The sequence below is a fragment of the Cydia strobilella genome, chromosome 5 (assembly GCF_947568885.1).
Source record: "Cydia strobilella chromosome 5, ilCydStro3.1, whole genome shotgun sequence".
Taxonomy (NCBI): domain Eukaryota; kingdom Metazoa; phylum Arthropoda; class Insecta; order Lepidoptera; family Tortricidae; genus Cydia; species Cydia strobilella.
In genome coordinates this window covers 18,289,319-18,303,061 of record NC_086045.1, presented here as the reverse complement: position 1 = coordinate 18,303,061, position 13,743 = coordinate 18,289,319, and the positions used below count along the sequence as shown (strand labels likewise).

At 40.0% G+C, this 13,743-nt stretch overlaps 1 protein-coding gene across 1 annotated transcript in view; it reads left to right on the top strand.

The window, feature by feature from the left end:
* The window catches only part of LOC134741559 (transient receptor potential-gamma protein-like), a 47,239-nt gene that overhangs the window by 12,037 nt on the left and 21,459 nt on the right, over positions 1-13,743 (top strand). Inside the window, exons 4-6 of the mRNA XM_063674385.1 lie at positions 5,838-6,031; positions 7,081-7,255; positions 10,958-11,302. Coding sequence (XP_063530455.1) covers positions 5,838-6,031; positions 7,081-7,255; positions 10,958-11,302 — 714 coding nt within the window. The remainder of the gene's footprint in view (positions 1-5,837; positions 6,032-7,080; positions 7,256-10,957; positions 11,303-13,743) is intronic.

Genomic DNA, 13,743 nt, shown 5'->3' with positions numbered 1-13,743 from the left:
ACAATTAACCTGGCCAGACCCAGGAGCCAGGTTGACTCGACACTACACAGAAGAAATCCCGGACGTCAGCCTCTCTACGAGATTAGTATGGCTCTCAAACAGCTTAAAGATAATAAGGCGGCAGGTGACGACGGAGGTACGTCAGAGCTTCTGAAAGCTGGTGATAAACCGGTCATGAAAGCTCTTCAGAGGCTGTTTAACGCCGTCATACTCGAGGGAAAAACGCTAAAGGCATGTCACAGAAGCGTGAGAGCTTTTAAAGAATTATAGGCCCATCTCACTTCTGAGCCATGTCTATATAAGTTGTTTTCGAGAGTCATTACGAACCGTCTCGCTAGCAGGTTTGACAACTTCCAGCCTCCCGAACAAGCTTGTTTCCGGAAGTCCTTCAGCACCATAGATCACATCCATACGCTGCGGCAAGTTATACAAAAGACTGAATAATATTTTAACCAGCCATTCTGCTTAGCGTTTGTGGACTATGAGGAGGCTTTCGATTCGGTCGAGACTTGGGCCGTGGTGCAGTCTCTTCAGCGGTGCCAAATAGACCATCGATACATTGAGGTGATGTCGGTGATTGCGGAGTTTGTATGAGAACGCCACAATGACAGTTCGTCTCCAGATCGGGACTCGAAGCCTATCCAATTGCGGCGAAGAGTGAGGCAAGGGGATGTCATATCCCCCAAATAGTTTACCGCTGCTCTGGAAGATGCTTTCAAGTTCATGGACTGGGACGGACTTGGCATTAATATCAACGGCGAATACATCACCAACCTCCGCTTAGCCGACGATATCGTTGTCATGACATGAGACCCTGGAAGACCTCGGCAAAATGCTCAACGACCTCAGTAGAGTCTCTCAACAAGTGGGTCTAAGGATGGACATGGAAGAATACGAAAATTATGTCGAACTCCCATGTTTTACCCACTCCTTTGCAAGTTGGAGAATCTACGCTTGAAGTTGTTGATGACTATACCTGGAACAAACGTCCAGTTAGGTAAGTCCAACTTTAAGAAAGAGGTTGCTCATTGAATCCAACTTGGACGGGCAGCGTTTGGGAAGCTACGTAACATCTTCGTCCAAAATACCGTAGTGTGCGTGATCTAATCAGAAATGAGGGGATCTGCAGGAGAACTAAAGTTGTCGACATAGCTCAGAGAATTGCCAGACTTAAGTGGCAGTGGGCAGGCCACATTGCTCGTAGAACTGATGGCCGGTAGGGCAGCAAGGTTCTCGAGTGGCGAACACGGTACGTACCGGAAGACGCAGCGCTGGAAGGCCCCAGACTAGATGGACCGACGATCTGGTTAAAGCCGCGGGAAACCGTTGGTTGAGGGTTGAGGGCTTTTGTCCAGCAGTGGACGTCTTTACGTCGTAAAGGCCTCCCACAAGGAGCCGAAAGCACCCGAAAGCGGCTGAGATGATGATGATTTAGATATTATTGATACCTATATAAATCAAACATTACCTAGCAGGCAGTCTTGCATTATCTTGCGTCGAAGCACGAAATTACATATACATAAAGGTGCAAAAATATCCACATAAAACATATATAATATATGTATATAGGTACATATATAGTTAAATAGATAATAAATACGTGTATTTATTACCTAAATTCAGATAGGCTATACCTTTCTACTACGAGTATTAGTCTTCTAACCTTCGTGTGACGGCAACTCTCTGAAGACGGGCACATGTGTGCGTGCACAGCACACATGTGGTTGTTTATCATAACATACCTAATCGAACATCATAAATTCATAACACTAGTCGCGCGGCCGGCTGCGGCTTCACGGCTAATGTTTTTACAAGCTTTTATCTAACTAGGAAATAAATAAGTTCCTTTTTCGACTACTTGTTGGTGTGGACAAAAACCGGTGACCATGCAATTAGGATGACATCGAGCTGAGCTGATGGTGTACACCGAAAGTGGCCATAGGAACACAACAATGACAAGTGACAAAACAACGCAATCTCAAGGAATAGTAGATGATTGTTCACTGTTGAAGGAAAAGTATATAAAGTAATTATATACTTAGGCGGCGATAAAAGCTTGTATAAAAAATTGATTTTTTGAGAAAAAAACATATAGCATGATAGCATGATGGTGGCAAACAACACGCCCCGACTTAGTATTTGGCATTCTCTCTCTTGGCCATTGTTTCATGCGCATTTCTACCCCATTTTTTACCTATAGTTATATATGTACTTATAGCTCACGACTTGGAAATAAATCGCACTTCTGTACAAACTTTTGCCTTTCAAAGGCGGATGTGTTTTCCTGGTTATAAAATATCTTATAACTTCTTATCATCTGTTTTTCAAACCCGTTTGTCATATTCGTATGTACAAACATACTAACAAACATTTATAATATAATTAGAAAGCGACAAATGTTGCGCTCGCAGTAGGTACAGATACAGAATGCATCCTTGGGGCTGGGAGTGTTATTATAGCAGTATTATTGTAGCGGTGCAGTGGTCTTCTGGACCTATATTCTCTGGTTATGAGCGAGATAAGACTCCACTGTGCCGCTATATTGTCTAAGTAAGAGATAATCTTATCAAGCAATCACATATGACGACACTTTTACCGCTGCCAAAAATGAGCGGAGTGTTGATGGAGGATCCATTAAAACAAATTAAAATGACTAGGACCTTTTACTACCCATCCAGTAATTACAATACTAAGTATATCGGCTCACGGTTCTCAAATTGAAAGTAATGACGCCCAAGCTCGTATTTTAGTATTTACGGCCGACCTGGCAATAATTCTCGTGTAAAATGATGAGTAAATATTAAAGGCGCAGCTGTAAGCCACAACAAAAGATGCGTAATCGGGTCACTGTCTGAGTATTGGAATCGAAGCACCGTTGTAGACTTATCATAGAAAGTGGCTATCGAAATCTAAAACCAATTCTTAATAAATGTGTTCACCAAAGTGGGTTACTGGTTGCAACGCGCGAATAATGGGCCCAATCACGTTGCAAAAGTTCCATCTTTATTCGCGCTGTTTACACGAGTTACGAATGCAAATACAAACAGACGGATACCTATTGACTTTATTCAATAGGGGGAAGGGTATGGTGGTGAGGAGCCTCTCCATTTGCATAACAAGTGACATGGCAGTATTGGCAGTGGGCGGCCGGCGCCCTTCCCGTCGCGCTGACATCTTGTCACGGCGTCCGTGCTTGTACATCGCAACAAGTGACCTATTTATTTTGCATCATTTTTCATACTAACAACATCGACACGTCTAGAAGGTCAGCGGAGCTGGGTCAGCTCCTTTGGAAGCTCATAATCGTCGTTTTGATAGATGGATCGGACTTATATTGATCGCCTTTTACCTAAATTGACGGGCAATGGGCAATATATCTTATAGAAAGCCGCGTATCGGACACAGCTCTATTCAGAGATAACACGGGTATAATATTCTCCCTTGAGATGGTAATTCGCGCCGATGCTGCTATTACACCGGTGACACCGGTCCTCGCAGCTTTTGCATAATGGAGGGCCCCGAGAGTTTAAAACACGGCGTACCAATTAAGTACCTTGTTTTAATCCGTCTCGGAAAATGTACCTAGAGGGTTAACCGCGCCTCTCGGGTTTAATGGATTATGGCTTTTGGAGCTTAAACCAGAATAATGCCAGGAGGACGCCAGGGAACGTCACTGAATATTTGCCTAATTACATTTTAGAATCTGCTAAAAGCGAGCAAATCCTCATTACCTTACTTAAAATACATATATGTCTTAAATACAGTACAAATATACCTACTCATAACACCCTCTTATCTAGTTCTATAACTACGATCGTGCATACTTATGTATACTTTACGAGCTTCGTGTCGGATATTTTTGCAGGTTGATACAGATAATAGTTATTTATTTATTTTATTTATTTAGAAACAAACAGTCTCTTATATTAATAACTTGTTACAATGTAGGGTAATAGACCTACAGTTTCCTAAAAAATAGTATGAAAACCATGTGACTTATATAAATACTAAATTAAACTAGAAATATAAATTCCAAGTTGTCAAAACAATGTTACAACAATACTCTTTCATTTTAACAAAAATAAAACAAGAATGGAAAAATAAAACAAAAATGGATAAAAAATGGATAAAACTAAAATGGATAAATTGTAAACAAAACAAAAGTGCAATTAAAGTTAATTTTCTAATTAAAGCCTGTTAAAGCCTATTAATACACTTCAAGGTCAGGCGTTTGAAGGTACAAAACTTGTTATTGAAAATATCTAAATTTTGAAATTTATTATCATACATCCTGCAAGCTCTTCTAATGAAACCGTTTCTCGCGTATGAAGTTATTTACGATACAAGTGCGGAAAAGAGGAAATTCGAAACGAGTGGTGATAAATTAAAACACGGACGCAGGGAGTGTTTTAAATCGACACGAGTTGCGAATTACCTTTTCGCACGTGTATCGTACAACGTTTTACAGTACATATGGCCCTTTAAACTTTCGACATATGCACGAAAAGTGCTCATTCCCGCACTAGTGCGAAAAAGTAGCACCATATGTACTGTAAATTAAAGTTATTAAATATGTACCGTAAAATGGGGTGAGTAGGAGCAAAACTGACATTCAAATCTCGATAACATTTTATTTTTACATATGTAAACTGAATGGTGTATATAATAAGTGTTCCGGACGTTTGTATTGTAGTTTTTATTTGATTTTGGGTAGTTCCATTTCATAACTTGACGATAAACAGGAAATCCCACCTCACCCCGTAGTCCCTCGTAATTGTGGTGAGATGGGTTTTCATACATAGGTGATTTTGGAAGATTGTTGAATCGATTTTTTTTATTATGAGTATAACTATAGCTCCTTCTCTCCCCATCCATAACCCAACTCTCCCCGCGAATCCTACTCACCCCATTTTACGGTAGGTAGTTATATCAAACCGGGTCACTTTAGGTTTATAAGTCGAAAATGACATGTTTCACTCCATAACAAGGAGCTTCAACTGGGGCCACACGCGCATATTAAATTTGACTGAGTCTCGCGGAAAATATATTGAAATCGTAGATCCGATGAATTAATTTTATATCAAGCAGAAGCGTCTGCGAACGATGCTATTAAGCTTAGAAACAAATTAAAAGTGGAAAAATTCACTGCCTTGGGTGGGACTTGAATCCACGACCACCGGATCGCTAGCCTGGTTGCTCTTCCATCTGAGTTACCAATACCTTACCCAATACAGCGAATATTTCAACCATGTGAGCCTTAGGAAGGCCCTAGCGACATCTACCGTAAGAGTGTTATACCTACTTCCAAAGATAGATATAAATCCGTAATAGATGCATACAGTCTAACGAAGAAACGTGCCTCGAAAATCACGAAAATTTGACTCTCGATCAGATGGCGCCACTAGTTTTGGCCTACACTCGTATAGAGGGCGTTGACTGTTTCGTTTGTTATTTATAATTTTAACGCATACCAGTGAAAGAACATGGGTCAAAATCATATAAAAATAATTAATGCAATTAAAAAAATAGTTTATTCATATTTAAATACATTTTAACGTATTTTTTAAATCTTCATTTTTAGTTTTAAAGTATGTCGATAGATGGCAGTGAATTTACAGTGGTTACAAAATTTACTATGACAGTACCGCTCTATCTTATTATATCCTCATTGCTACTTCTTAAACGGCTACCGGAGTAAGCCTGATCCGATAGAGCAGCGGTGGAGATGGAGCGGGTAGATTCGATTCTGACTTTACTGGCGCTCTATACTTTACTATACAACAAGCACACTATCGGGCGTACGCTCGGCTCGTCATTTATTCCTTGTTTGTGTGCAGCGGCACAGTATCCACGGGATGACAGAGGAGGAGAACGTGGTGCGTCCGCACCAAGAGATGGCGGTGCTGTCGCTGGATGAGAAGAAGTACCTCCTCGGGGTGGAGCGCGGCGACGTGGCGGGCACCCGGCGCGTGCTGCTGCGCGCCAGAGAGACCCAGCACATTAACGTTGACTGCGTGGATCCTCTGGGAAGGTCTGTATCTTTCAAGTCACGTCACGTCGTTGGTCGACCAAAACTGTTGCAAGACACTTTGAACTCTCGCGTTTTGTACACATTTTTAGTGATTACCACAACTGTTGCAACCCAGTTGTAACGTCGAATAAGCTAAAAAGAAAGAAATTATAACCCGTTGTAATACTTGTAATAACTTAAATATCTAATAACTAAATATGAAGACTGTTGTTGCGATTCGTTGTGCAAGGGAGCTGACACTTGACAGTAAAGAGGATAATGGCCATCTTGTGAACAAGTTTGACAGTTGATGTGTTCAGAGAGGTTCAGAGAAATAATTCGGTTAATAATTTCTTCAAGAAATTTTTTTTGAATCATAGCTAGGTACATTTTCATAGGTACATTCGTTACATTGGCCTTATTTTTAGTGGGTAATAGGTAAGTATAATATATGTAACTAGCGACCCGCCCCGGCTTCGCACGGGTAGTTCAACTAATTTACACAAAACTTTTACAAATTATACATATAAAACTTCCTCTTGAATCAGTATCTATTAAAAAAACCGCATCAAAATCCGTTGCGTAGTTTTAAAGATCTATTAAGCATAGGTACATAGGGACAAACGACGGACGGACAGACAGTGGAAAGCGACTTTGTTTTATACTATGTAATGCTTATAACTTAATAAGCATTAAAGTGGAAGTAAAAAAACCGGCCAAGTGCGAGTCGGACTCGCGCACGAAGGGTTCCGTATCATTATTACGCAAAAAACGGCAAAAAAAATCAAGTTTGTTGTATGGGAGCCCCACTTAAATATTTATTTTATTTTGTTTTAGGTATATGTTGTTATAGCGGCAACAGAAATACATTATCTGTGAAAATTTCAACTGTCTAGCTATCACGGTTCATGAGATACAGCCTGGTGACAGACGGACAAACAGATAGACAGACGGATAGACAGACAGCGAAGTCTTAGTAATAGGGTCCCGTTTTTACCCTTTGGGTACGGAACTCTAAAAATATGTTGAAATGATATAAAATACAAGAGCTAAAAGTGTTTAATATCCAGGTCCGCGCTGCTGATGGCTATCGATAACGAGAACCTGGAGATGGTGGAACTGCTGCTGGAGTTCGGCGTGGAGACGCGCGACGCGCTGCTGCACGCCATCTCCGAGGAGTTCGTCGAGGCCGTGGAGGCGCTGCTGGACCACGAGGAGCGGTGCACCAAGCCTGGGGAACTGCATGTGAGTTGTGATCAACATCCAGCCCCCCCCCCCACCTCCTGCTGATAGCCATATGGGGGCTTTCAGAACAACGTCATCTTTTAGTTTTTTTTGAAAAACTACCAAAATTTGGGTAATTTCAACTATTTTCAACTCAGAATCACGATGAGTAACATTTAAAAAGAGAAAAATAAATATCCCAAGTTTTTCATACAAGATTTTGGTGTCAGTTTTGTGACGGTCCATACAAAATGTATGTAAAAATGCGTTCCACAACATGCATTTCATGTTATCGCATTATTAAATTACCTGTAATTCACTGTCTCTTAAAGTGTCTGCATTTCAATGTCCCTTTTGGATTTAACACCCACATGTTTTCAATGAATTCAATTCAATTCAATTTCAATTGTTTTAACTGAATCATAATAAGACAAACAGTCCGTTATTTCGAATGAATGAATAGGGGGGAATAACGTAGCTCAAGATATTAAAGCTCTTAGCGAAACGGGTCGTTATTCTCGGGATAAGCCGCGGTCCTCTAAAAACCGTGGAGTGCTCTGGTTTAGGACGGGTATGTAAGTATCTGGGGGCACGGTAGTGCCCCCGCCAAGACAAGCAAAGCGAAACCTACCTTTTTTCGAAGCGCTTCGTCGTTTATTTGAACCCTCATAACTTGGGTTTGGATTAAACCAGATAAAAAAAATCTCGGGATATGATGTCAATAGTGGACTTATTAAGCATAAAAAATCTCAATTGAATAGCTCTTATACTTTAGATTTTATCCATATATAAAAAACCCCGGATTTCGTCACTGACTCACTCACTCACTGATGGTCATCAAAACTATTGATTTGATTTGATGGGGAATCAATAATCGCTGAACCAATTTAGTTGAAATTCGGTTATATACCCGGTAAAAGTATATACCCACTTTGGGTATATACTCAAAGGAATTTTAAACATGGGGTAACTCTTGGGGTAAAATGAGAAAATTAAAAAAAAAATAGTTTTTAAAACTATATCGTGTTACAATATCAAATGAAAGAGCTCATTGTAAAAATCTCAAAAAAGTTTTTTTTTTTGTTGTTTTTGAATAATTAAATAGTTTAGAAGTTATTTAAGAAATTAGCCAAACAATGACCGTTCCCCCCTTTATCTCCGAAACTTATTGGGTTTAAAATTTTGAAGAAAATACACAAAATAGTTCTTTACCTAATAGATGACAGGAAAAACTATTAGAAATGTGCTACTATTCTGTAGAGGAATTCGTAAACGAACGAATTTCTGAAATATAAAATTATAATTCTGTGTTATTAATTTATAAATTTACAATTTGACATCCTACATTCATATTTCAATCCTAATTCGCGTTTTATAAATTTTCGTGTTTTTATGTTTTAATTTTAATATTAGTTGCATGTTTGCTTGTTGTGGTTGTTCATGTAGTTTTAAGTCATTTATAAATACAAACACAATGTAAAATTGTTTTATGAATAAATGAAATAAAAATGAGTCAAGCGTGAGTCAGACTTAATTACTTATTTTTTAAACTGATCTGGGTTTTTTAAAAACATTTCACTCACGTTTCATATAAAAAAATACATTGTTAAAAATTGTGTAATGTACGGAACCGGCCGGTTATCAAAAACTGCGCTCTCTAAACCTACGGCACCTTAATGCCGATAACATCCAAACATCACGTGATAAATGGGGACTAAATGACTTTTATAATAAGTACTTACTTTAATTAAGTACCTAGCTTCATGAAATTTTATTGCATTGAATGATCAGTCTCAGCCTGCGAAAGTTTTATTTAAAAATAATTTTTTTACTTGGCTTAAAAATCACTACCTACTTATATATTTTTTTTAAATAGATGAAAACGTACATTCCCAAGTTTTATAAAGATGTATTTATTTCTAAAGAACTTTATAGTTTTGAAATTAACTTTTTAGGGTTCCGTAGCCAAATAGCAAAAAACGGAACCCTTATAGATTCGTCATGTCTGTCTGTCTGTCCGTCCGTCCGTATGTCACAGCCACTTTTCTACGAAACTATAAGAACTATACTGTTGAAATTTGGTAACTAGATGTATTCTGTGAACCGCATTAAAATTTTCACACAAAAATAAAAATAAATTTCATTTTGGGGGTTCCCCATACTTGGAACTGAAACTCAAAAAAAATTTTTTCATCAAACCCATACGTGTGTGGTATTTATGGATAGGTCTTCAAAAATGATATTGAGGTTTCTAATATCATTTTTTTCTAAACTGAATAGTTTGCGCGAGAGACACTTTCAAAGTGGTAAAATGTGTGTGTGTCCCCCCCCCCCCCTGTAACTTCTAAAATAAGAGAATGATAAAACTGAAAAAAATATATGATGTACATTACCATGCAAACTTCCACCGAAAATTGGTTTGAACGAGATCTAGTAAGTAGTTTTTTAGGGTTCCGTACCCAAAGGGTAAAAACGGGACCCTATTACTAAGACTCCGATGTCCGTCTGTCACCAGGCTGTATCTCATGAACCGTGATAGCTAGACAGTTGAAATTTTCACAGATGATGTATTTCTGTTGCCGCTATAACAACAAATACTAAAAACAGAATAATATAAATATTTAAATGTGGCTCTGGCTCCCATACTACAAACGTGATTTTTTTTGCTGTTTTTTCCGTAATGGTACGGAACCCTTCGTGCGCGAGTTCGACTCGCACTTGGCCGGTTTTTTTTATAATGTATAGTAAAACACTTTGTATAATGTAGGACATAAACATATACGTTAAAAGTTTGTTCAGAGCTTAGGGGCATGTTGTAAGTATACATATTTAGCGGTCATTACATTAAATCGGTGGGTTGGTAAAACAAATCTGTCCCCAGAGAATCTAGCTGTTTCAGACAAGCTACTTTAATCCCCTTTGAGTTTAATTTAGTACCTAAATACACCTACATTTAATTTGTACATAAACGTTTTTTTATGACAAGATTTATGTACCTAAGCGATTACTTTTAAGGATGACTCACGCTAGACCGGGCCGGGCCTGGGCCGAGGCGTTCCACATGTCATTTTGGTGCTTCTATAGAACAGGTGCTTTCTATAGAAAACGAAGTGCCGGAAGCTCCGGTCTGGCCCCGGCCCGGTCTAGCGTACGTCATCCTTTTATGCATGTCGTGTTTGCCTGTAACTGTATGAAGGCTCGCGCAATTTATTGTAGGGTAGGTTCATGATTATCTATAAAAAGGTATTTAGTAGGTATGTATTACTTACACTGTTTTTTTTAACGTTTGGGAAATGCGTTTACACATGCCACCTGGCCCGGGGGAACCAGGAGGACTAACCAGTGGTAGGGGGTATTACCGTCTAAAACTTCCCACCGCCGACCACCGACTGCCGACTCCGCCTAGTAGAGGAGCGCCGCAGGATCACTGTCAGCATTCAACTGCGTACGCCCCCGGCAGCCCATCCCAATATTATTTACACCTGTTACCAAACCTTAAATAAATAAATTAACACAAAAAAACTTAGGACGACGTAATACTCCAGTCAGCTAAAATCGAATGAGTATATCAACAAAATACTGATAATTTCTCTAGATGTTATTTTTCGGACTGGATGATCAGTTTTGTCAATAATCCAATGATTTAGTTAAAACTTAAAATCAAATGGATGGATCATGGAAGTGACCCACTATACTATAATCTTGCACCAATTTGTATTGCAGAGCTGGGAAGCGCTGCCACCGGAGACGGCGACGTTCACGCCCGACATCACGCCTCTCATCCTGGCGGCGCACCGCGACAGCTACGAGATCATCAAGTTGCTGTTGGACCGCGGCGCCGCGCTGCCCGTGCCGCACGACGTGCGCTGCGGCTGTGACGAGTGCGTGCGCTCGCGGCGCGAGGACTCACTACGTCACTCCCGTTCTCGCATCAACGCGTACCGCGCGCTCGCGTCGCCGAGCCTCATAGCGCTGTCGTCCAAAGACCCAATACTCACGGCGTTTGAACTGTCGTGGGAGCTACGCCGGTTGTCAGCGCTCGAGCACGAGTTCAAGACTGAATATCAGGTAGGCAGACCATTGGAAGACGAGTAGACTAACTCGAATCCGCCATTATCGTTCTCATAACTCTCATGTCCAAGGATTACTAGGTATTGAGAGATAAGTTGACCCGTTGCAACTTGCGATAGCTTCTTTACTATTAAGGATGAACATCCTCTTTACACTAAAGTGTTTTGTCGTTGATTTTAGATGTTGCTATGAAACGTTGTTATTACAATTTTCTCTTTTGACTTATCTAAATAAACTATAAACGTAAACACATTTCTCGTTATACTTTAATATGGTAGCAGAGCGAGGTTCAAATTAATGTTACGCTATTTGCAATTGTGGTGAAGAAAGCGAAATTCCCAAAAATGCATTCGACTTTTTCGTCGGGTATAAAAATTGAGATTGGTCGTCTTGACGGAGCCACAAACTGGCAAACCTGGCGGTATAAGATACTACTGCTGCTAAAAAGTACCCCAGGTACGTTGGAAGCAATACAAGGTACGTTAACGAAACCTAAAACCCCAGATGAAGGAGCAACATCTGAGGAGAAAACAAAGTATAGGACGGAAATGGAAGCGTATCAAAAATCAGATAGTCAGGCGCTGCTAATCCTCACGACTAACATGACAGAGGAGACACTACAAAAGGTGATGCGTTGCGAAACAGCGAGCGAAATGTGGAAAGAGCTCCATAGACTCTATGACGGGGCAAAAGAAGACCGAAGCTACGACCTGTGCATAAGGTTCTTCCGCTACCAGAAGAGTGAAGAGCACGACTAAAAAGTACCCCAGGTACGTTGGAAGCAATACAAGGTACGTTAACGAAACCTAAAACCCCAGATGAAGGAGCAACATCTGAGGAGAAAACAAAGTATAGGACGGAAATGGAAGCGTATCAAAAATCAGATAGTCAGGCGCTGCTAATCCTCACGACTAACATGACAGAGGAGACACTACAAAAGGTGATGCGTTGCGAAACAGCGAGCGAAATGTGGAAAGAGCTCCATAGACTCTATGACGGGGCAAAAGAAGACCGAAGCTACGACCTGTGCATAAGGTTCTTCCGCTACCAGAAGAGTGAAGAGCACGACATGGCTACGCATATTTCAAATCTTAAAACTCTATGGTATGATCTGAACAAAGAAATTGAGGGAGATAATCTGCCGGAAATGCTATTAATATGCAAAATTTTGGACACACTTCCTGAACAATACTTTAGCTTCAAATCAAGTTGGCTTTTAATGAATAAAAGTGACAGGAACATAGAGAACTTGACTACGCAATTATGCGCACACGAGAGGTCTCTGAATCAAAAAAGTAATGAAGAAGCCGGAGGAAGTAACGAACTACTTATGTTATGAGGGAACAAACAGTACGAAAAGCAAAGAAATAAGAAGTTCAAGAAATGCAATTACTGTGGAGAAGGCTTTCACAAAGTCACAGCCTGCAAGAAGTGGATTGCGGATGGTAGACCTCCTAAACCTCCGAAGCAAACCTATAATATTGTAACATTGACACTGACTGACCTTGCTCTTACCTGCGAAACAAAGAATACGGATCCATACTCGTGGTATGTAGATAATGGCTCGACAAGTCACGTCTCTAACAGAAGAGATATATATAAAACTTTTGAAAATTTTGATGAGTCCTCTACGAGAGTAATGACAGCCAATGGACAGGAGATACAAGCCCTAGGAAAAGGCTCAATCCATCTTGAAGCTGACATTAACGGCCACAAAGAGCAAGTAATCCTATCAAACGTATGGTACATACCAAGCATTAAACGAAACTTATTTTCCGTGCTGTACGCGCAAGATACGCTGAAAAATAGTTCTTTTAAGTCAAATGGCTTGTCTTGTATATTGAAGGATGATGAAAAAGTGCTATTACTTGGAAATCGAGCCAAATATGGCGATTTATATAAACTTAATGTCAAGGTATTGATGCCGAAGCTTGAAGTGAAAGTGAACCAATTATCAGCACCTCAGAACCTTCAACTCTACCATGAACGCCTGGAACATCAGAACAAGAGACATGTGGCCAAACTGATACAGCAAGAGCTAGAAGTAAAGTTAAACTCGTCAAGTTCATCAGATATTTGTGAAGGCTGCGTTTTTGGAAAGAGCCATAGGCAAAAATTTGGTATGAGACCAAGAGCCACAAAGGCTGGAGAGATAATCAGCACTGATGTATGCGGTCCCTTTCCTTACTCGATCTCGAAGTGTAGATACTACGTTCTGTTCAAAGACGCTTACTCAAAGTATCGCTGGATCTACTTTCTGAGACAGAAGTCTGAAGTCCACGCACGGCTAAAGGACTTTCTTGCTGAAGCGAAAACTTCCGGACACGTAATACAGGAATTGTTAAGCGATAATGGAGGAGAATTTGACAATGAATTAGTAAGGAATACTTTGAGAAAATATGGGATCAAACAAAGGTTTACCATGCCATACACTCCTG